General features: G+C 51.8%; 1 protein-coding gene across 2 annotated transcripts in view; it reads left to right on the top strand.

Moving 5' to 3' along the window:
- Positions 1-21390, top strand: part of COL5A3 (collagen type V alpha 3 chain) — a 45145-nt gene extending 23755 nt beyond the window's left edge. For both annotated transcript variants that reach the window (XM_065917736.1, XM_065917737.1), the window contains exons 32-67: positions 1406-1459; positions 2391-2435; positions 2616-2669; positions 2794-2838; positions 3270-3323; positions 3414-3467; positions 3720-3773; positions 3908-4015; positions 4192-4281; positions 4638-4691; positions 5760-5867; positions 5962-6069; positions 6153-6206; positions 6855-6908; positions 7531-7638; positions 7715-7768; positions 8118-8171; positions 8278-8331; positions 8458-8511; positions 9317-9424; positions 10088-10141; positions 10313-10366; positions 10638-10691; positions 10891-10944; positions 11354-11461; positions 11637-11690; positions 12364-12417; positions 12614-12721; positions 12988-13041; positions 13125-13160; positions 13611-13664; positions 14204-14411; positions 14496-14608; positions 16948-17016; positions 20027-20266; positions 20364-21390. In XM_065917736.1, the coding sequence (XP_065773808.1) occupies positions 1406-1459; positions 2391-2435; positions 2616-2669; positions 2794-2838; positions 3270-3323; positions 3414-3467; positions 3720-3773; positions 3908-4015; positions 4192-4281; positions 4638-4691; positions 5760-5867; positions 5962-6069; positions 6153-6206; positions 6855-6908; positions 7531-7638; positions 7715-7768; positions 8118-8171; positions 8278-8331; positions 8458-8511; positions 9317-9424; positions 10088-10141; positions 10313-10366; positions 10638-10691; positions 10891-10944; positions 11354-11461; positions 11637-11690; positions 12364-12417; positions 12614-12721; positions 12988-13041; positions 13125-13160; positions 13611-13664; positions 14204-14411; positions 14496-14608; positions 16948-17016; positions 20027-20266; positions 20364-20510 (2829 nt within the window). In that variant the 3' untranslated portion in view covers positions 20511-21390. The remainder of the gene's footprint in view (positions 1-1405; positions 1460-2390; positions 2436-2615; positions 2670-2793; positions 2839-3269; positions 3324-3413; positions 3468-3719; positions 3774-3907; positions 4016-4191; positions 4282-4637; positions 4692-5759; positions 5868-5961; positions 6070-6152; positions 6207-6854; positions 6909-7530; positions 7639-7714; positions 7769-8117; positions 8172-8277; positions 8332-8457; positions 8512-9316; positions 9425-10087; positions 10142-10312; positions 10367-10637; positions 10692-10890; positions 10945-11353; positions 11462-11636; positions 11691-12363; positions 12418-12613; positions 12722-12987; positions 13042-13124; positions 13161-13610; positions 13665-14203; positions 14412-14495; positions 14609-16947; positions 17017-20026; positions 20267-20363) is intronic.
- Positions 21391-22972: the final 1582 nt, after the last annotated feature.

The following is a 22972-nucleotide window of genomic DNA, read 5'->3' as shown; positions in this document are numbered from 1 at the left end:
TTCAGGTAAACCATGAAGGGACTCAGTCATACATATGCGTGTATCCATTCTCCCCCAAACTCCCCTCCCATCCAGGCTGCCACATAACATTGAGCAGAGTTCCCTGTGCTGTACAGTCGGTCCTTGTTGGTTATTCATTTTAAATATAGCAGAGTACACGTCCATCCCAAAGTCCCTAACTATCCCTTCCCCCGTCCTTCCCCTGGGGCCACCATAAGTTGGTTCTCTAACTCTGTGAGTCTCTTTCTGTTTTGCAAGTAAGTTTATTTGTATCATTTCTTTTCAGATTCTACATATAAGGGATGTCATACAAAATTTCTCCTTCTTTGTCTGACTTACTTAACTCAGTATGTCTAGTTTCTTCTTCTTATAAGGACACTAATCCTATTTACGAGGCCCCCACCCTCATGACCTATTTACTTTCCAAAGGCCCCACCTCCAAATATTATCACACTAGGGATTGAAGATTCAACATATGAATTTTTAGAGGACACAAACATTCAGCCCATAGCAGTTAGTAATCACATGAATAACAATGACAATTAACATGTCTTGAACTCATACTATGTGCCAAGTACTTTGTAACAAAACCAAAACTAAACAAGACACTTTCTACACATATCCCATCTGTGCTAACCAAAACCTTGTGAAGGAGGTATTGTTCATATCCCCAGGCTACAAACCAGGAGACTGGTGCTCAGAGAGGTTAAGCCATTTGTCTAGGGCCACACAGCTAGTCCAGTGATGGATCTAGGATTCAAAACACAGTGGGGGGTGAGAGGGGATATTGGAGCCTATGATGTCTCCCCCCACCCCCAGGTCAAGGGAGGATGCCTCCAAGATGGGCAGGAAAACAACTACTGGAGTCAGTTAATAAGTATTGAATAAGTGCCCATCATATGCCAGACAGTGGGGATTAGGACCAGAGCATTATGTCCTAGTCATTGAATAAGTAAGTAGATGACCAAGGTCATTTCAAGACAAATATAGAGGAAACAAAATAGAAAAATGTGTTAGTGTGTGATTTGAGGACGAGGTGGCCAGGAGGGTGGTGGGAGGCTTCTTGAAGGAGGTGACATCTGAATGAGATCTAGATGAGGAGGGGATCTGAGAGAAGAGAATTTTAGGTAGAGGCAGACAGTGCAAAGGCCCTGAGGCAGGAATGTAGTGGTATGTGAGTAGCATTAAAGAGGCCAGTGTGGCTGAAAGGAGTGAGCAAGAGGAGAGAGGAGGAGAGGATGCCTGAGGGCTGTCTTGGAGGAGGCTGGGACTGGAGGGACCAAAGAAGCCTCTGGAATCAGTGACTTGGAAATGCCTGAAAAGATGGGATGGCCAAAGGGAGGGCTAACATTGCCCACCACCCATTCCTCATCCCCATTTCTTCTCTCTCATTCTCTTGATTCAGGGCTCTATTGGCTTTCCGGGACCCCTGGGACCATTAGGAGAAAAAGGGAAGCGGGTGAGTCATGATCTAGGGGTCAAGGGGGAGGGGAAGGGCTTGCAGGAGAGGAGTGTGTGTGGCTGTGTGTGACAGCAGGTGGGGCCCTAGGTGGTTGTGTCTATGTCTGGAAGCACGTGTGTGCACACACATTGCCACATGCAATGCAGGCACATGTAGGTGATCCCACCTGCACTGCAGCATGCGTGCCTGTGTGTCCATGCGTGCGTGTGCATACTACGTGCCCTTCAGTGCAAGGCAGGTGGGGCCTGGATGCTGCAGCCTAGGGGCTTGTGACTGGGTGAACAAGGGCACCAGCTGCACGTATGTTGTGTGACTGTGGGCATAAGTGCGTGAGAGGGCATGTCAATGTGTATGAAAGAATAGGGAAACACATGTAGGTGTATGTGTTTCTGTGAACCTGAGGGATTGTGTATGCATGCATGCGTTGTTTGGCTATGTGTGCACTGTAGCTATGTAAATGGATATTGTGTATATGCACCCATCATGTATACTACTGTGTTTATCAAGACCATGTCCTCACATGAGCCCATGTACATATGTGTTTATTACGCTGGGTAGACACATGGGCAAGGAATATACTACATGAAAAGCTCCATGTGTCATCTCAAAGCTGTGGTCACCCCTTGCATGCCATGGTGGTACACAATCCTGTATGCATACCATGCAGCTGTGATAAATAAACAGGTTATCTGTGTGAGTGAACATGCTTCTAGGTGTGGATTCTGTAGGTGCAATCATAATATAACTGGGTGTCTGCCATCTTTTCATCGTTGGGTGTGTAAGTTGTGTTTATGTATTCGAGTGAGTGAAAGGCTTGTGAAAGACGTCTGTCTTTCAAGGTCTCTGACTGGGTGTATTTGTGTGTTTCTATCCTGTCTTTGCACCATCACCACCTCCTTCTTCCCCCTCACCTCAATTTACATTCCAGGGGAAGGCTGGGCAGCCAGGCCTGGAAGGAGAGCGGGGACCACCAGTAAGAAAATGGGGACAGGGCCAGAAGGATGGGCGATGAGGGGAGAGGTGGGTGGGAAGAGAGTCTTGGCATGTTGGTGGTCCTTGGGTGGTCACAGAGAGAAGGGCCCTTAAGGACTCCGCCTCATTTCCTGGGCTCCCCCACCCTCTCCCTTCTAATCTTTGCTTCTCTTCTCTTCAGGGTGCCCGTGGAGACAGAGGACAACCAGGGGCCACGGGGCAGCCGGGCCCTAAGGTATGGGGAGGATGGGTGCTCAGGCACCCCCACACAGGCCTTCTGGTTCAGGCTCCCCAAGTCCCTCTCAATACATCCCTGTTGAGTTTGTTCGGCAGCCTGAGTCTAATTCATTCTATCCTAGGGTGATGTGGGCCAGGACGGAGCCCCTGGGTTCCCTGGAGAAAAGGTGAGTGAGTGAGTGAGTGAGTGAGTGAGTGAGTGTGTGTGTGTGTGTGTGTGTGTGTGTGTGTGTGAGATTCTGGGTGGGAGACAAGCCCAGAAGGTAGGGAGACATTATAATGAAGAAGCAGAAAGAGCCTCTGATATCCGAGAGCTGTGAGCTCAAGTCTTATCTTTGCTGCTCACCTGCTCTGTGACCTCAGCTGAGTCACCTAACCTCCCTGTGCCTCAGTTTCTCTCTCTACCAAATGAGAATAACCACAGTCCCCCTCCCAAAGGGCTGCAGCAGCAAATGAAATGACTTCCTGCAGGTAGAATGCTTGACCCCATGCCTGGCCTACAGGAAGCACTCAAAATGCTTGTTGTCATTAGGTGGGACTCAGAGGGAGGGGGAGGAAAGCAGAAAGGATGCTCTAATGATTTCTGCTTCCGTTTCAGGGCCTCCCAGGTCTGCAAGGTCCTCCTGGGTTCTCTGGACCAAAAGGTCCCCCTGTAAGTGAGCAGATCTTGCGGGGGGGAGGGGGAGCCAGGCAGGGGGGAAACTCCGTATGTGTTTCAACTCTCTCACGCTTTGTCCCTCAGGGTCCCCAGGGGAAAGACGGGCTACCTGGACACCCTGGACAGAGAGGAGAATTGGTGAGCAACCCTTTGACCTCTGACCCTGGACCCCTGACCCTATTGGGCTCTTCATTTCTTCCACTCCATGATATTTTATTTTTCATTTATATTTTATTTAAAAAAAATTTTTTTTGGCCACATCTTGTGGCATGTGGGATCTTAGTTCGCTTACCAGGAATGGAACCTGCACCCCTTGCAGTGGATGCTCAGTCTTAACCACCGGAGCACCAGGGAAGTCCCATGACACCTTCTTTCAATGCTTCTCCTCAGGGTTTCCAAGGTCAGACAGGCCCACCTGGACCAGCTGGTGTCGTGGGTCCTCAGGTCAGAGTGGATCCCACAGGTCTCCCCAGTTTTGCACCAGTTCGGGGATACTTGGGGGGAGGGGAGGTGGTGATCCCAGACAGAACCACTACCCGAGGCCACCTCCATTCAAGATGAGCCTTCTTCTTCTCCAGGGAAAGACAGGAGAAGCAGGGCCTCTGGGTGAGAGGGGACCCCCAGGGCCCCCTGGACCTCCTGGTGAACAAGGTCTTCCGGGCCTGGAAGGCAGAGAGGGGGCCAAGGTGAGACCACCACCCCATGGGACATCTTGGTTGAGTGACCCCAAAGATCCTGGAATGGCCTCACTGTCATCTCCAGGCTCAGCATCAACCCTGGGGGGGAGGGGACCCAGACTCACAGATTGAGGGGAGACGCCCTCTCCTCCACAGTCTGACTCCCCTCCCCTGGACTCCTGCAGGGGGACGTGGGACCACTGGGACCCCTCGGGAAGGAAGGGCCCCCTGGACCCAGAGGTTTCCCTGGTCCCCATGGAGCCCCTGGGGACCCGGTAAGTATGGTTTGCATGTGCCTGGCAGGGCTGTGAAGTGGAGAAAGAAAGAGGGTCTCAGGAGGGACATGGCCATAGCATCCTGACCATGGAGGAGGAGGGATGGATCCCTGAACCTCAGTGCCAGGAAGGGGGTGGGAACTCTGAGCCCCCCAGAGTAAACACAGGACCTGGGGGCACTTTGGGGGGGGGTCTCTCTCTTTCTGGGGAAGCAAGTCATGGGGGCTTGTGGATCTTAGTTTCCTGTCCAGGGATTGAGCCCAGACTCTCAGCAATGAGAGCACAGAGTCCTAACTACTGGACTACCAGTGAATTACCTTTGGGGATCTCTTGACTATGAATCATCTCTTCCTTAGGGACCAACTGGTTTAAAGGGTGACAAGGGCCCCCCGGGTCCTGTCGGTGCCAACGTAAGTATAAACCCACCTGCTATGGGGGGTGGGTAGGGTGGAGGGGTCTCAAGATATCTGGGAAGCTGGGTGTGGTCATGATCATGTCCAGCTATTTTGGGAGCCAAACAGGCTTGAGTCACATTCCTGTCTGCCACTCACTGGCCAGGCAGTCTATCATTCCACCAGCCTCAGTTGGTTTGTCTGTAAAATAGTCCCACCTCTAGGTTGTCAACCTCAATTTGATCTGTCCAACACATACTTATTTGCATGCCAGACCTTACCGTTTAAATGTGGGCTCTAGTTCCCTGACCAGGAATCAAACCTGTGCCCTCTGCATTGGAAGGGCAAAGTCTTAACCACTGGACCTCAGGGAAGTTGGACATGAGCCCCTTTAAAAACCTCCTTTCTCCTCGAGCTTACTACTATCTAGTCAAGAAGATAATGGATCAGTGGCGGTGAATGCCACAAAGTCAAATAACACAGACCAGTGGGGGGCAGGGAAGAGCCCTTAAGTAGTCTGGCCAGGGGACTTTCCTGGAGGTGCAGTGGTTAAGGCTCCATGCTTCCAGTGCAGGGGGCGCTGGTTCAATTCCTTGTGGGGGAACTAAGATCCCACATGCCACTCACCAAAAAATAAAATAAATAAAAAAGCTGACTAGGGAAAGTCTCCTGAGAAGATGACATTTCAGTTGAGACCTGAGGAAAGAGCCATGTGGTTGGCTAGGAGAAGAGTGTGTGCCAGGCAGAGGGAACAGCGTGTGCAAAGTCCTGAGGCTGGAGGAAGCTGTGAGAGAGGCCGGTTGGAGGGAAGTGAGTGGGAGGAGGCGAGGGCAGGGAGGAGATGGGGGCAGGTCGCGCAGGGCCTTGTGGAGAGCTTTTTTTCTACAAGTGAGGTGGGAGCCTTGGAGGGCTGCGGGCCGAGGAGGTCACGTGCTCTGACTTGGATGTTCACAGCGCCCCCTGGCCGCTGTGTGGGGAACAGCCTGGATTGGTGGTAACCACCTAACTCAGGCTGCTTGCAAACCCTCCAATAAATGAGATCTCCTGTTATTGCTCTCATTCCTGACCCTCCACCCCTGTTTTCAGGGATCCCCTGGGGAGCGTGGTCCTGTAGGCCCAGCAGGGGGCATTGGGCTTCCTGGTCAAAGTGGAGGCCAAGGCCCTGTGGGCCCCACAGGCGAGAAGGGTTCCCCGGTAAGTTCCTACCCCCTCCATTCATCCCCAAGGACCAGCCCTCCACATACCAGGACCGCATTTCTGCCCTGACTCTTTCCACTCCCCCTAACAGGGTGAACGTGGCGCCCCTGGCCCCACTGGTAAAGATGGGATCCCCGGACCCCTGGGACTTCCTGGACCCCCTGGAGCTGCGGGGCCTTCTGGCGAGGAAGGGGATAAGGTGAGAGAGAGGCAGAGGGAGGGGTTGGGGGAGGACAGGGGAAGAGGGAGGCTGGGTCATCCCTCATCCTGTTTCCTCTGCAGGGAGAAGTGGGTGCCCCCGGTCACAAAGGCAGCAAAGGTGACAAGGGAGATGCGGTGAGTGGGGGACCCCAGAGAAGGAGCTGGTCTTTGGGGAGGGCTAAAAGGGGTATTGAGAGGGTGGGCAGGGGAGTGGGTCATGGGGTTTCCTGCCTTCTTGAGCCCCATCTTGACACTCGCAAGTAACAGAAGTCACTTAAGCTACCCAGAATAAAGGGGCCAACTGCGTTCCCAACTGCGCTCCAGGAATTCAGTCTCAGTGCCCGTCACCTGGAAGCCAGCTCAGTCCTGGGAAATTGATGGGACTTTGGGGCCAACGTTCTGATGGGCCAAGCTTGTGAGAGATGCTGTGTCTGGTCCCATGAGTTGGTGGCTAGGAAGACAGGGTTGTGGGGAGGGAAATGCTGTTTCCTCATGGGGTGGGCAGTGGACAGGAGTGCAGTGATTGATGTCACTAGTGTTCCCCCTTCATCTTTTTTTTACAGTTAAAAAAAATTTTATTTATTTGGCTGCACTGGGTCTTAGTTGCTGCTTATGGGATCTTTGATCTTCGTTGGGGCCTGTGGGATCCAGTTCCCTGACCAGGGATTGAATCCTGACCCCCTTGGGAGTGCAGAGTCTTAGTCACTGGACCACCAGGAAAATTCCCCACCTGCGACCTTAATCTTAATCCTGAGGATTTATTGACTCTGTTCCCTCCTCCAGGGCCCACCTGGACCAACGGGGATACGGGGTCCGGTGGGACACCCAGGCTCCCCGGTGAGTACTCCCAGCTTTGTGGCCCTCCTCTGGATCCCTCATGGGAAGGGACAGTGCTCTTCAATGTGAACAGGCCCCAGTTCAACCCCAACCCCTGCCCCTTCGTGCTAATGCTTAATTCAAACTCATCCCAGAATCTGACTCAGTCTTGACCTCAACCCCCAAACTCCATCACAGCCCTAATTTTAACGCAACTTGTGACCTTAACCTCAATCCCAACTCAGACCTTCTCTTCACATCCAGCTTTAGCCGAACCTGACCCAGTCCTACCCTTGACCCCAGTCCAGACCCACCCTCCAATACTGACCCCAAACCTGAGCTCCAATTCTGAATTTGCCTCAGACCTGAGCTCAAGCCCAACCCTACCTCTCAACCCCACTTGGACCTTAATTGACCTCAGCTTGACCCTGACTCTCCACCAAGGCTCATCTCAAAACTTTGACTCAGTCCTGGATTTCATTCCTAAACCCTGACCCTTAACCTGCACCCCTAGCTTCAGACCCGACCCTGACCCTCCCCAAACTTCATTCGAACCTTGAACTTCCATCCTGACTTTGACCTTGAGCCTAACTCCAACCCTTGACACAGACCCTAACTGTATCCTGCCCTGTCCTCCTTCCAGGGAGCAGACGGGGCTCAGGGACGCCGAGGACCCCCAGGCCTCTTTGGGCAGAAAGGAGATGATGGAGTGAGAGGCTTCCCTGGCATGATTGGTCCTCCTGGCCTACAGGTGGGTGTCTGAGTTTGAGGGTATGGCCTCTGGTCTTCCCCACTTTGTGCCCCAATTTTGCTTCTTTGCTCCACAGGGAATGCCAGGCCCTGCTGGAGAAAAGGGAGAAGTTGGAGATGTAGGGTCCATGGTATGAACTATGGGGGAAATGGGAGGAGTGGTAGGGCAGGGTTGGCCATCAGACTGATTTGGGGGGTCAAGGGCACATTGTTTGAAGGATCACGTGGGTCACCAGTATCAAGGGTGGTGTTTGTGGTTTGTTGTTCAGTAGCTCAGTTCTGTTGGACTCTTTGTGACCCCTACGGATTGCAGCACGCCAGGCCTCCCTGTCCTTCACTGTCTCCCTGAGTTTGCTCACACTCATGTCCATTGAGTCAGTGATGCCGTCCAACCATCTCATCCTCTGTTGCTCCCTTCTCTTGCTTGGAGCTTTCTGAGGGGCCATGAGGTCACTGGATGCTATTCTGACTGTCCCGTAGGGTCCCCACGGAGCCCCAGGCCCTCGGGGTCCCCAGGGCCCCAGCGGATCAGAGGTGAGGACTTGGGGGGAGGGCCTCGGGAAGCCTCAGGACATCATGTTCCCAAGAAGGGGCTGTTGGAATCCCTCCATCCCACCTGTACCCCTCGTTGTCTCTCCAGGGTCCTCCAGGGTTGCCTGGGGGAGTTGGTCAGCCCGGAGCTGTGGGTGAGAAGGTGAGAGAGAACCAGGGGCTGCCCAGGGTCAGGGAGGCTCAACCAGTTCTGCCTGGTTGTGGGGGGCGGTGGCAGTTCTGGCTGCCAGGAGGGGACCCCTCCTTACTTCCACTTTGCCTCCCGCAGGGTGAGCCAGGAGAGCCTGGAGACCCAGGACCCCCAGGGACTCCAGGCATCCCAGTGAGTGATTTTGTTCTGGGCCCCTGCACCCATCTCAGGGAATCCCTGACCCTTGGGCATCTTGGGCCCCTGTGACCTCTGGGCAGCCCTAGGTCACTCACGGACCCCAGACCTATGGGCATCCCCAGTTATCTTAATGACAGAGACCTGAAAGGTGTCAGGGTTGCTACATCAAGTTCTCTAGGTTGTATACTGGGCAAGGGTGCAGAGTTGAGGGGGCAGGTGGGGCTCAGATCTAAAGCGCAAGCCCTGGCTTGAAGATGAGCTGCCCAGAGGGGATCTCTCTTTTTTCCTTTTAAAAATATTGATTCATTTATTTGTTTGGCTGTGTCCAGTGTTAGTTGGGACACGGGAGCTTTGTTGGGCCATGTGCGATCTTTCCTTGGGGTGCACAGACTCTCTAGTTGTGTCGTGAGAGTTCAGTAGTTGTAGCACGTGGGATTAGTTGCTCCACAGCGTGTGGGATCTTAGTTCTCCGACCATGGATTGAACTTGTGTTCCCTGCATTGCAAGGCGGATTCTTAACTACTGGACCACTAGGGAGGTCCTGGGCTCTCTTTTCTGATTCACCCCAGAGTGGCACATGGGTTAGCCCAAACTTGTCCATGACCTCTGGTCAACTGGATCACCCTGACCCTTGACTCCTATAAATCCTAGATTCCTCTGACCCTTGGGCAGTCTAGGCTACTTTGACCCCTAACCCCAGGAAAGTCCCAGGCCATGCAGATTCCTTAATTCAGGTATGCTAACCTTGACCCCTGGAGAGTTCAGGCTACTCTGACCTCTGACCTCTGTTTCTGCAAAGGGCCCCAGAGGAGAAGTTGGTGAAAAAGGGGATGCAGGCCCATCTGGGGCTGCTGGACCCCCAGGCAAGAAAGGTCCCCCTGGAGAGGATGGAGCAAAGGGGAACATGGTGAGTCCTGGGGCACATGGAGGCCGAGACCCGGGGAGGGGCATATGTATCAATTCGAACCTGCTCCCCAACTTCCAGCCAGGGATCCCGTGTGCTGATTCCACAAGCAATCCAGAACGGGGCTGAGTGAATGAATGATTGAATGAAAGAATGAATCAGTGTAAACATACAGTGGTAATCGGTCATGGCAGCAGGAGAAACTTGCTTCCACATGGAGTCATTCTAACAGTGCTGGAAAGGTCAAAGTTGAAACTGATGTGGGATCAGGGTGGGCTGATTGGGATTTGCCATCAGGGCAGAGGTTGAGCCCCTCCTGCCATGGCGATGGGACTCAGGGTGGGCAGGGAGGGTGGTGAGGGGCTTCAGAGTCTGAGGGACCTTGATTTGAAATTCAGCACCCCACCCCTTCCCGGGTCCCCTCTCTGATTTTTATCTGTGAATCCCAAGCTGGGAGGATGCAGTGTAATGATTCATGGAACATTTTTAGCTCCTGTTAAACACCAGAATGTTCCTTCTAGCAGGGCTGAGGTTTTGTGTTTCTTTACTAATGTATCCCCAGCAATCAGAACTGTGTCTGAGGACAGCTGAATGAATGAATAAATGGATGAATGGATGAATGCTCCATCATTCAGAGATACGATTTTTCATCTTTTTGTGTTCCAGGGCCCCACAGGGCTCCCAGGAGACCTAGGCCCCCCTGGAGACCCTGGAGTTTCGGTGAGCGTGACCCCCCTTCCTCAAAAGCCCAGCATATTCCCTATTCTGTCCCCAATCTCATCACAGACCTGGGCAGTGTCGATTAAGCAAAAAACCTCCACTTTCCTCCAAGCATCACCCCAACATTCTCCTGTGCCCTCATGACCCCACCCAACTTCATTCCTACCACAGGGTCAAGATGGTCCCCCAGGGGAGAAGGGAGACCCTGGAGATGTGGGGGGACCGGTGAGTAGGGGAACAGAGGAGGTGGTGCCTAAAGAGGGGTGTTGGGGCAGGTGATTGGGTGAATTGAAGGCCAGGAGAATGGGTTAATGAGGTCCCCAGGGCTCCCAGAGATGCATCTACTTCGTACCATGAATGTGAGCAGCTTGAAGGAGGAGGCAGGGGGAGGGAGGGATGGCTGGTGCTGGGGTGATGTTTGGGGAAGGCTATCTTCCCATCAAAGGCAGCCTGAAACTGTCATCCTTGACTCCCGTGCTGGTTACAATCTCCATAGGGTCCACCTGGCGCTTCTGGGGAGCCCGGTGCCCCTGGGCCTCCTGGTAAAAGGGTGAGTGATGATACCCCACCTCTGGCTCTAACTTGGTTCCACTCATTCTCATAGGCCCCCCTTACCTCCACAAGCCCTCCCTCATACCTGGAGGCCCCCACTCATCCCTACAAGCCCTCCACTCACCATCACAACCCCCTGCTTAGCTCACAGCCCCCTACTCAGCTCACAGCCCCCTACTCACACTTTCTCCCCTCAGGGTCCTTCTGGTCGCATGGGTCGAGAAGGCAGAGAAGGAGAGAAAGGTGCCAAGGTGAGTTCCCCCTGGCCAAGAGAGGATCCTTTTATTTTTGGCTGCGTTGGGTCTTCATTGCTGTGTGTGGGCTTTCTCTAAGTTGCAGCAAGTGGGGGCTACCCTCTAGCTGTGATGCTCAGGCTTAGCTGCCCTGCAGCATGTGGGATCTTCCCAGAGCAGGGATCAAACCCGTGTCCCCTGCATTGACAGGTGGATTCTTAACCACTGGACCACCAGGGAACTCCCAGGGAGCGGTCCTTGTCCTGCCCGTTGGTCAACAGTTGGGCCAGCAGAATGGGGAGGGACCTGTGACCACCACAGTTGCCCCAATTTCTCCCCACTCCCTGATGGTTCTTGGCTGGAAGGTCAGGAGGCAGGCTCCCCCTGGTTCTCTCTGCCTCCTCCCTTCCACCTTGCTCCTTTTCAGGGGGAACCAGGTCCTGATGGGCCCCCAGGGAGGACAGGCCCAGTGGGGGCTCGAGGGCCCCCTGGACGTGTTGGGCCTGAGGGTCTTCGTGGGATCCCCGGACCTGTGGTGAGTGGACTGGGAACTGGGATGGGGTTGGGGGTGGGATCAGGCCCTCCCTCTGTGCTCGCTTCTTGTAATTTATCATCACAGTTGGGAGGAGCTGACCCTGGTCGGGGTGGGAGGGGGATGCCACATGGAGTTCTGGCAGAGTGCAGCCCCCTCATGTTCTATTTTGCCCTAGGGTGAACCAGGCCTTCTGGGACCTCCTGGACTGTTAGGCCCTCCTGGTCCCCTGGTAAGAGACTTCTTCATCCCTGAGGTCCCAGCACTGAGAATCACACTGGGCATCCATCCAGTGACCATCTAGTGATCTTGGGTACTGATAGTACTGACTGACCCCTCACTGACTATCCTTCTGATGGTCCACCCTGACCGACTATACTAACCATCTCTTCAGATCACTCATCTTGGTGGTCTACACTGACCAAACTGACCATCTATCTTAATAGTCTACACTGACTACCCACACTGATGTTTACTACAGATCATTCATCTTGGCCATCCTCCAAAAGACCCCTCCATTCATCTCTCATCATCTCTCTTCTCTCCTGACCATCCCCATGACCACTTCCCTGGTAATTCCATTTGAAATCTAGATAATTTCCCGTTTGACCATCCCCCAGTCACTCACATGAGACTTTCTGTTTGAGACTCATGAACTGACCCTAGGGCTTCCCAGGTAACTGAAACAGTGAAGAATCTGCCTGCAATGCAGGAGACCTGGGTTCAGTCCCTGGGTTGGGAAGATTCCCTGGAGGAGGGCATGGCAATCCACTCCAGTATTCTTGCCTAGAGAACCCCGTGGATAGAGGAGCCTGGTGGGCTACAGTCCATAGGGTTGCAAAGAGTCAGACACCACTGAGTGACTAACACTTTTCTCTTTCAACTGATCCTAACTCTCCTTCCAGGGGCCCTCTGGCCTCCCAGGGCTGAAGGGAGATGCTGGCCCCAAGGGGGAAAAGGTAAGGATGCCTCTTTTTATTCTTCTTCTCCCCCAGCTACCTCCTTCTCCTCCACCTTTACTTCCCTCCGTAGCCAGAGGGCTAGGAGATTGGGGTCTCCTCTGCTCCCAAACTCACTACCCCAAGGCTGGAAGGGAACTGTCTTTCAACTCCCCATCCCCATTCTTCCCCTACATGTGTCTTTCATATCCTCCAGGGCCACATTGGATTAATGGGTCTCGTTGGCCCCCCTGGGGAGGCTGGTGAGAAAGGGGATCAGGGGTTGCCAGGAGTGCAAGGCTCCCCTGGCCTCCAGGGAGAACCGGTGAGTGTGTCTCCTGCCCCAAGAGGGAAAACTGTGTTTGAAGGGGTTAGGAAAGCAGAAATGGGGCTTGATTGGGTGTGGGGGATAGGGAAGCCTGGGTCTCGAACAATAGGGATTGTGTCTGGGGAAAAGGGGATGCTCTATCTGGGGGACTTGAAGGTTGTGTCTGGGGTTGAGGGTCTTCTTTTGAGGGGACTTGTCTGGGGGATGTGTCTGGACCATATGGATGAACCCCATCAATGATGACTCTGATGTCCTTTCCCCAGGGTTCCCCTGGTCCCATTGGCTCTCTGGGCCACCCGGGGCCCCGAGGCGTGGTGGTGAGTATGAGGGGTTTGTGCGGGCGGGGGGTCACCCTGTTGGGCCATCCAGCAGTCCAAGCCCCCCCATCTCTACCCCACAGGGTCCGCCAGGACAGAAAGGCTCAAAGGGGTCCCCGGTAAGTAGTCACTGCTCCCTTGGGCTCTCACCTCCCAACTCCCCAGCCCCCTTCAATGTGCCAGAACCCTCAATGCCTTTGGGTGCATTCATTTATTTATTCAGTCAGTCAGGCACTCGACTATTTCTTCAACACCTACCATTGTATTTTATCACATCTAAGATGTCATCGTTGTAAGGTGCGCCATTGTTTTATGAACTGCTACAGAAGAAAATAGTTTTGCCAAGTAAATGATGACTTGTCGTAGATGTTAAGATGTTGATTTCAGAGATGTTCAAATATGGAAAGAAAATTTGCATTTTATGCTTGGGGCTGAAAATTGCACGTCCTTCCTTCAGTGGGATGTGTGTGTGTGTGTGTGTGTGTGTGTGTGTGTGTGTGTGTGTGTGTGTGTTGGCAGGCAGGGGTCTCCATAGACAGAGTTCACACCCAAGTGACTTCTCCCTGCAGGGATCCCAAGGTCCTCGTGGAGACACCGGCCCCCCAGGTCCTCCTGGTCCCCCGGTAAGATCCCCATGGGGCTCTGTCCGACTGTCTCCCCCGGTCCCTCAGTGACTAGCAGTGGGCAGAGCACACACCATGTGTTCGGGGATTGCAGGCGGGAAGGGAGGTGGCTCAAAAGCTGAAGGAGGATCTGGGCTGTGTGTAGGGGCTTGGGGGGACCTCCATGGGGGCTCTGGTTGAATTTTGTCTGTCCATCTTTCTGGCCTTTCTCTGTCTCTACCTCAAAATGTTGTTTCACTATTTTATCTTTATTTTTGTCTTCCGGGCTTCTCTCCGTCTCTCTCTCCTTTGCCTGACTGTGGTTCTGACTTTTTACTCTCTCCACTTCCCATCTCTGAGCCTTTCTGTCCGTCTCCTTCCCGTGTCTCCCTCTGTCTCTGATTGTCCATGTCCCCGCTCTCTGTCTGTATCTCTCCCTACCCTTTTTCCTCTCCTCACACCCCTGTCTTTCTGCCTCCCACATCTCTCATTTCTGCCTGTCTCTCTCCCTGTCTCTTCCTCCTGCCGTCCTCCTCTCCCCCATCCCCACCTCTGCCCAGGGTCCCTCTGCGGAGCTGCACGGGCTGCGCCGGCGCCGACGTTCCCTGCCGGGCTTGGGGACCCCGGAGGGCGGCCTGGAGGAGGTGCTGGCCTCGATGGAGTCGCTGAGCTTCGAGATAGAGCAGCTGCGGCGCCCTCCCGGCACGGCTGAGCGCCCCGGCCTCGTGTGCAAAGAGCTGCACCGTAGCCATCCGCATCTGCCCGACGGTGAGGTCCCGCCCCTCCCCCGGCGGGCGGGGAGCCGTGGGATCCAGCCCCCGGCTCATCCTCTCCCCACTGGCTCTGCGGCAGGGGAATACTGGATCGATCCCAATCAAGGCTGCGCGCGGGATGCGCTCAGGGTGTTCTGTAACTTCACGGCAGGAGGAGAAACCTGCCTCTACCCAGACAAGAAGTTTGAGACCGTGAGTACCTGCGTAGGGGGCTGGGAGGGGTTGGTGGAAGGAGGGACTGGAAAATATCTCACTCATACTTCACCGCTCCCCAACCCGCCCCACACCAGGAGTTGACTGGGATTTTATTTTCCCTTCAACCGACGTCTGTTGAGCACCTTCTGTATGCCAAAGTCCTTTAAATGCTGGGGTTACAGCAGAGAATCTAAAACAAACCAAACAAACTTAAAAAAAAAACTGCTTTGCTTTGTTTTATGGAGCTCATTTTCTATGGGGAAAGACAGATAAGAAAAAATAGTAAAGAAATCAATAATAGCGGTGCACCTTGCAATAGTGGGAGGTATGTGCCAGCCCTAAGCACTCAGCCGCATTAACTTACTGAGTGCCAGCCACTGATGGGGTCATTCTATTATTATCCCTGAAATAGATAACCAACAAGAACCTATTGTACAGCTCAGGGAACTATACTCAACATCTTGTTATAATTTATAAGGGGAGAGAGGGTTTCCCTGGTGGTTCAGTGGCAAAGAATCCACCTGCTAAGCAGGAGATCTGAGTCAGATCCTTGGGTCAGGAAAATCCCTAGAAAAAGAAATGACAACCCACTCCGGTATTCTTGCCTGGGGAATCCCATGAACAGGGGAGCCTGGTGGGCTGCAGTCCATAGGGCTGCAAAAGAGTTGGACACAACTGAGGGACTAAACAACACCAACATCGGGGCAAAGAATCTGAAAAAAAAAAAGATATATGTGTATAACTGAATCACTTTGTTGTATACCTGCAACTAATACAACATTGGAAATCAGCTCTATTTCAATTTAAAAAAATTCCATTATCATCCCCCAGATAGGGAAACGGAGGCACAGAGAAGGACAAGATTACCCATGACCATCTGGCCCTTGTCTCAGCCCTTAACCACCCACCTACACTGCCTCCTAACCTGCTCTCTTATAGGTCCCATGGGTTCACTGCCCTCCACCTGGTCCCCCAGAAATCCTGGGGTTCTCCATCAGGGACCCTAACAGTCTCTGACACCAAGAACCAGGCTCAGCCGTAGAGAGCAGTGGGTGAGCAGTGAGCCTCTGGACTCTGGGCTGCTTGGGTCGGAATCCAGATCTGATATCTCAGTTTTTCCATCTGTAAAGTGGGGGCTCAAGAAAGTATGTAACTCACAGGGTAGCTGTGCAGTTGTGGGACCAGGACACATATCAGATGACACTGATAAAGCTCTGACTGTGTGCAGTGGTGTGTTAGTACCTCCTGGGGCTTCCCTGGTGGCTCAGACGGTAAAGAATCTGCCTGCAATACAGGAGACCCAGGTTTGATCCCTGGTCTGGGAAGATCCCTGGAGAAGGGAATGGCTACCCACTCCAGTGTTCTTGCCTGGAGACGTCCATGGACAGAGGAGCCTGGTGGGCTACCGTCCATGGGGTTGGACATGACTGAGTCACTTGACTCACACTATTTGTTAATATCTCTGCTGCAAGTAAACACTTAGCATAGGGCCTGCAAAAGTGCACAGTAATGTTCTTCTTCTTTTTTTAATTAATTTACTTTTGGCGGCTCTGGGTCTTCGTTGCTGTGTGTGGGCTTTCTCTAGTTGTGGTGAGCGGGAGCTGCTGTTTGTCGTGGTGCACAGACTTCTCATTGCTGTGTCTTCTCTTTCTGAGGAGCACGGGCTCTAGGCGGACAGACTCAGTAGTTGTGGCCCACAGGCTCATTAGTTTGGCACACTGCGGCATGTGGCATCTTCCCAGACCAGGGATTGAACCTGTATTCCCTGCCTTGGCAGGTGGATTCTTAACCACTAGACCACCAGGGAACTCCCAAGGGGTGTGTTGTTAAAACATCACCATTGGACACCCAAGGCTTTGATCCTCAGGGGGCTTCGAGGAGAGAGTGTAGGGCAGGCTCCTGGAAGTTATCTCACCTCCGGGGAGAGGTGGGAGCCGGAGCATTTATTCACCAACTCTTGTCAATCATCAGTGGAGGAGACCTCAGAAGTCAGAAACCCCCAGCCTCTTGGATCTGCCCTGGGCACCAGCCAAGCCCAGTCCCACAGCCAGAGAATGGTCTAAGAGTTCCTGATATTTATAGTCAGTAGATTTCTTTTTATTCATTTAGTTGCACTGGATCTTAGTTGCAGCATGTGAGATCTAGTTCCCTGACCAGGGATTGAACCCAAGCCTCCTGCATTGGGAGTGCGGAGTCTTAGCCTCTGGACCACCGTGGAAGTCCCCTACAGTCAGTAGCTTTCAATGTGAGGTGGCAAATGCAAAATTGACATGTTGCCAGCTCCCCCCCCCACCCCATCCCAGGGCACCTGTTACACTCTTCCCTCTGTCCCCCAGGTGAAACTGGCCTCTTGGTCCAAAGAAAAGCCAGGTGGCTGGTACAGCACATTCCGTCGAGGGAAAAAGGTGAGTTGCCTGCAAAGCCAGGGTGGGGATGGTATAAAAATTGGTGTAAACCAGCATGGGGAATTGGAGGAGGCGAGATGAACAGGATAGCCTCACCTCTGGCTTTATGCTGATCATAGGCTTGCGGGGGGAGGGAGGCGGGTGTGGCAGCATCAGATGTGTGATGTGGGGGGAAACACAGCGCATGGTGGTGATCTAAAGGCAGTGCTGGGAGGACCTGAAGGCTTCCTGAGGGAAGTCACAGCTCAGCTGAGGTCTAAGGAATTAACTGGTTTGCAAGTTTGGGAGGACAAGGTAGGGTGTTCTGGAGAGATGGGACAGCATATACAAAGGCCTAGAGTCAAGAGAAAGCTTGGTAAACTAAAAGAAGAAAAAGCGACTTGCTCTGCTCTAGAGAGAGTGAAGGGGAATGTGGTAGGAGAAGAGGTTGGGGAGGTAGGTGAAAGCTAAGACCACCTCCTCAGAAAGACCTATAGGCAGTAGGGAGCCATGGAATGTGTTTAAGTGAGAGGGACCGAGCTTCAATTTCTATGATAGGAAAATGCCTCTGGGCTGCTGGTGGTGGTTGTGGGGAAGTTGGAGGCTGGGAGACTCAGGAGGAGACTGATGTCTTGGTTTAGAAAGGCAAGGAAGGGAAGAGGCTGCAGCTGGTGGCATGGGGTATGAAGAGCAAGGAATGGGTTAGAACGTTATCTAAGAGGGCAAGTCAAACTAGTACAGCCACTATGGAAAACAGTGTGGAGATTTCTTAAAAAACTGGAAATAGAACTGCCATATGACCCAGCAATCCCACTTCTGGGCATACACACTGAGGAAACCAGATCTGAAAGAGACACGTGCACCCCAATGTTCATCGCGGCACTGTTTATAATAGCCAGGACATGGAAGCAACCTAGATGCCCATCAGCAGACGAATGGATAAGGAAGCTATGGTACATATACACCATGGAATATTACTCAGCCGTTAAAAAGAATTCATTTGAATCAGTTCTAATGAGATGGATGAAACTGGAGCCCATTATACAGAGTGAAGTAAGCCAGAAAGATAAAGAACATTACAGTATACTAACACATATATATGGAATTTAGAAAGAGGGTAACGATAACCCTATATGCAAAACAGAAAAAGAGACACAGAAGTACAGAACAGACTTTTGAACTCTGTGGGAGAAGGTGAGGGTGGGATGTTTCGAAAGAACAGCATGTATATTATCTATGGTGAAACAGATCACTAGCCCAGGTGGGATGCATGAGGCGAGTGCTCAGGCCTGGTGCACTGGGAGGACCCAGAGGAATCGGGTAGAGAGGGAGGTGGGAGGGGGGATCGGGATGGGGATTACGTGTAACTCTATGGCTGATTCATGTCAATGTATGACAAAACCCACTGAAATGTTGTGAAGTAATTAGCCTCCAACTAATAAAATAAAATTAAAAAAAAAAATAAGAGGGCAAGTCAATAGAACCTAGTTAATTGATGAGATGGCAAGTCAATAGGACCTATCAATAGTAATGATGAGATAGAGGGGAGGAAAGGAAAGAGAGAGAGATGATGCCCAGGTTCCTGGTTTGAAGAACAGATGTCTAGTGAGATTCTGAGATGTACAAATGGGAAGAGGATCAGGTTTAAGCTGTAGTGGGGGATCTTGGGTCCATTTGGGATTTGTTTATGTAACATATATGTGTATGCTAAGCACTGGGAACATAGCGGCAAAGAAAACACATCGCTGACTTCATGAAGTTGATATTCTATTGGAAATGGGACCAAGGCAGCAGACAGACAATAACCAAGGAAGCAAAGCTACCACATAATGTCAAGTGGTATATGGGTTTGGGTTCCCCTAAAACAGACCCGAGACTCAATTGCGAGGGGTTTATCTGAGCTGTGAGTCCAGAAAACATAAATCAGGAAATGTGAAACGATACAGGGAAGAGAAGGAAGCCAAAAAAGATGTGTTACCGGGCTAGTTATCTCAACCCAGTGATAACTTAATAATATATTTTATGTAGCCCAATATATCCAAAATATTGTCGTATCAATATAAAGATTACTGAAGCATTTTCAACTTTTTCCCTGTGAGTTCTTCAGAGTCTGGTGCATATTTTACATTTATAGCACATCATGATTTTGGTACTAAATTTCCTTGGAAATACTTAGATTGCATAAAACCTGCAGTTGAAAAAGTAGATTTGCATCTTCAAGTTGTTCTAAACCTCAGTTTTCTGATAAATGGATTGAGGCTCAGGTGTTAGTTATAAATTAAATAAAGTTAAACATTTTTTTAATTAAATAATTTAAATAGATGGACCCAGAGGTTATCACACTATGCATAGTAAATCAGAAAAGACAAATATCAGATGATATCACTTACATGTGGAAGCTGAAATATGACACAAATGAGCTTATTTACAAAACAGAAATAGACTCACAGACATAGAAAACCAAATTATGGTTGCCAGAAGGGAAAGGGAAAAAGGGATATATTAGAAGCTTGGGATTAACATGTACACACTATACACTACTATGTATAAAATAGATAAAACAATGAGGACATATTGTATAGCACAGGGAACTATGTATTCAGTATCTTGTAGTAAACTGTAATCGAAAAGAATGTGAAAAAGAATATATGTATATATATGTGTATTTATTTATCTATATACATATATATATACATATAACTAAATCACTTTGCTATAAGCCTGAAACTAACAGCATTGTAAATCAACTATACTTCAATTTTTGAGAAATGAGTGCCAAAAAAAATTAAAATTTAACCAACAATGTGAAAAGTCTGTCAGTCCCACCAGCCACAATTCAAGTGCTCAATAGCCACACATGCCTAGGGGCTTGCAGGAGAACCGGGGAGGAGCAGGTGGCTGGTGGGGCAGCCAAAGAGGAAGACTTGGCAGAAGGGGCGGGTGGGCAGTGGGTAGAGATCCTGGGAGGCGGGGACCTCGGAAAGAGTCGAGGCCATGACACATCCTCACTCCCTCTTTGTCCCACCCCCAGTTCTCCTACGTGGATGCCGATGGGGCCCCCGTGAGTGTGGTGCAGCTGACCTTCCTGAAGCTGCTGAGTGCCACGGCCCGCCAGAGCTTCACGTACACCTGCCAGAACTCAGCCGCCTGGCTGGACGAAGCTGCAGGTGACCACAGCCGCTCTGCCCGCTTCCTCGGGGCCAATGGGGAGGAGCTGTCCTTCAATCAGACAGCAGCTGCCACCATCAAGGTCCCCTCCGATGGCTGCAGGGTAAGGAAGAGGGCAGGGACTGGCCAGATTTGGGGGGGAAGCCTGTGATTACTCCCCTCCCCCTGACTCACACATCATCCGTGTCTTCCCGTGCCAGCTCCGGAAGGGACAGTCAAAGACCCTCTTCGAGTTCAGCTCCTCCCAAGTGGGATTTCTGCCCCTGTTGGACGTGGCAGCTGCTGACTTTGGCCAGACGAACCAGAAGTTTGGGTTTGAACTGGGCCCTGTCTGCTTTAGCAGCTGAGAGCTTCGTGGGCCGGGAGGGACAATGAGGGGCCACATTTGGTGCTGAGGCTTTGAAGCCGTCCTATTTATCGTCTCCTGGGACTGTGTGGAGCCAGGAAACGGTCTGCTCATCACGGTCAAACAATATTCCTTCTCCATTCCGGGGGGGTCTGGGGGCTGGACTACCCTGGTCCATGGGTCGGGTTTCTCTGCACTGCGCCCCGGCTGGCATAACTGTGGTCTGGCTCTTTCTCCCCTCGGGGCCCACCCATCACTCATCTCCGTCCCCTGCCCCCTCCCAAGCAATGAACTTCTAACTCAGAGCTGATGAATGCCCCCACCCACGCCTGCCTCCCACCCCCTCAGTGCTCCCGACACCTTTGGTGCTACCTTCCCCATAGTTAAGCACTGGATGTCTCCTGAACCCAGACCGGGATCCCTTTGCTCACTTCCTCTTTTCAGCTGGGTTCGCAGTGAAGGGACTGATGTCAGACTACGGAGGGAAGTGGGACTTCCCTGGACTGAGCTGTGTACTCCTTCTGCTGCCTCAGCCCAGCTCTGAATACTGTCTCCTTCCTTGCCTCCCCAAATACACCTTGCCAGGCCAGGTGGCCTGGGGACCAAGATGGCAGGGGTGGGGGGGAGCCAGGATTCTAATGGTGCTGCCCTATTTATACCTGGGTCTGTATTAAAAGGGAGAATCCCCTCTGTTGTATATTTAATCTGCTTCCTCCTTAGGGAAGGCTGGGATATGATGAGAGAAATTCTAGCATGATCCCCATCCCCCCACCCTAATTCCCACCACCACCACCCCCCCCCCCGCCCCCGCCACCACCCCCTGCCCCAGGCCATAGGGCATAATTGGCATCTCAAGTCTGAGAATAAATCAGTGAACTGTGTCCTGTCTGTGTCTTTCTTTCTTTTTAAATTTTCATTTATTTATTTTTAGTTTTGGCTGCCCTGGATCTTCATTGCTGTGCACGGGCTTACCCTAGTTGCAGTGAGCAGGGGGCTACTCTCCAGTCATGATGCCTGGATTTCTCATCACCGTGGCTTCTCTTATTCCAGAGCATGGACTTTAGCGCACACAGGTTCAGTAGTTTTGGCTTCTGGGCTCTAGTGTGTGAGAGTGTGGGATCAGTAGTTGGGGTGCATGGGCTTAGTTGTCCCGAGTCATATGGAATTTTCCCAGACCAGGGATAGAACCCATGTTGCCTGCGTTGCAAGGCAGATTCTTAACCACTGGACCACCAGGGAAGTTCCTCGTCTGTGTCTGTCAACTGATGCTCTCTTGGGGTCTGGCTTTTGTCTCACCCAAGGCATCTTGCAATCACTTGTCTTAATTAATTGTGCCTTTTGATAGAGGTAGCTTTGGGGATTCACGTGCATGCTCAATTGTGGTTGATTCTTTGCGACCTCATGGATTGTAGCCCACCAGGCTCCTCTGTCTATGGAATTCTCCAGGCAAGAATACTGGAGTGGGTTGCCATTTCCTCCTTCAGGGGATCTTCTCAACCCAGAGATTGAAGCCACACCTCCTGTGTCTCCTGCATTGCAGGTAGATTCTTTATCCCCTGAGCCATCAGGGAGGTGGGTTAAAGATGAGTCGGGTTGGAGGGTAGTTTGGAGTGAGTTGAGTCGGTCTGGGGATCCGTTGAGTTGGAGGTTGAAATGATGAGAGGATTGAGTTAAGGGTTTTAAATTGGATACTGGATTGAATTGAATTAGGGTTGACTTAAGAAGTAGATGGGCTTCCCTGATGGCTCAGAGGTTAAAGCGTCTGCCTGGAATGCGGGAGACCCCGGTTCGATCCCTGAGTTGGGAAGATCCCCTGGAGAAGGAAATGGCAACCCACTCTAGTACTCTTGCCTGGAGAATCCCATGGAGGGAAGAGCCTGGTAGGCTACAGTCCATGGGGTCGCAAAGAGTCGGACATGACTGAGTGCCTTCAGTAAGAAGTAGATTGAGTTGAGTGGAGGTGAGTAGGGATTATTATGAATTTGAGGTGGGGGATTACCTATTTGGGAAGTCAAAATGGGATCAGTTAAGATGAGTTGGATGTGGGATGACTTGTGTTGGGGATTGGATGTTGGGCTGAGGATTTTAACTTTGTTTTTGACGCGTACACCCTGCTTTATGTTTATTTAGTTTTGGCTGTACTGGGTGTCTGTTGCTGCACGCAGGTTTTCCCTCATTTCAGAGAGCAGGGGCTACTCTAGTTGCAGCGTGCAGGCTCCTCCTTGCAGTGGCTTCGCTTGTGGAGCAAAGGCTCTGGGACACACAGTCTTCAGTAGTTGTGGCACAGGGGGACTCTTGAGTTCTGGCTGTCAGGCCCTAGGGCATCCAGGCTTCTATATTTGGAGCACGTGGGCTCAGTATTTGGGCCTCACAGGCCTTAGAGAACGGGCTCCATAGTTGTGGCGCGTGGGCTCGTGGCTCTGCGGCATGTGGAATTGTCCCAGACCAGGGATTGCACCTACG

This window comes from Muntiacus reevesi, chromosome 1 (assembly GCF_963930625.1).
Source record: "Muntiacus reevesi chromosome 1, mMunRee1.1, whole genome shotgun sequence".
Taxonomy (NCBI): Eukaryota; Metazoa; Chordata; class Mammalia; order Artiodactyla; family Cervidae; genus Muntiacus; species Muntiacus reevesi.
Note: the sequence above shows the minus strand (reverse complement) of the source record. Positions and strands in the feature narration are given on the sequence as shown.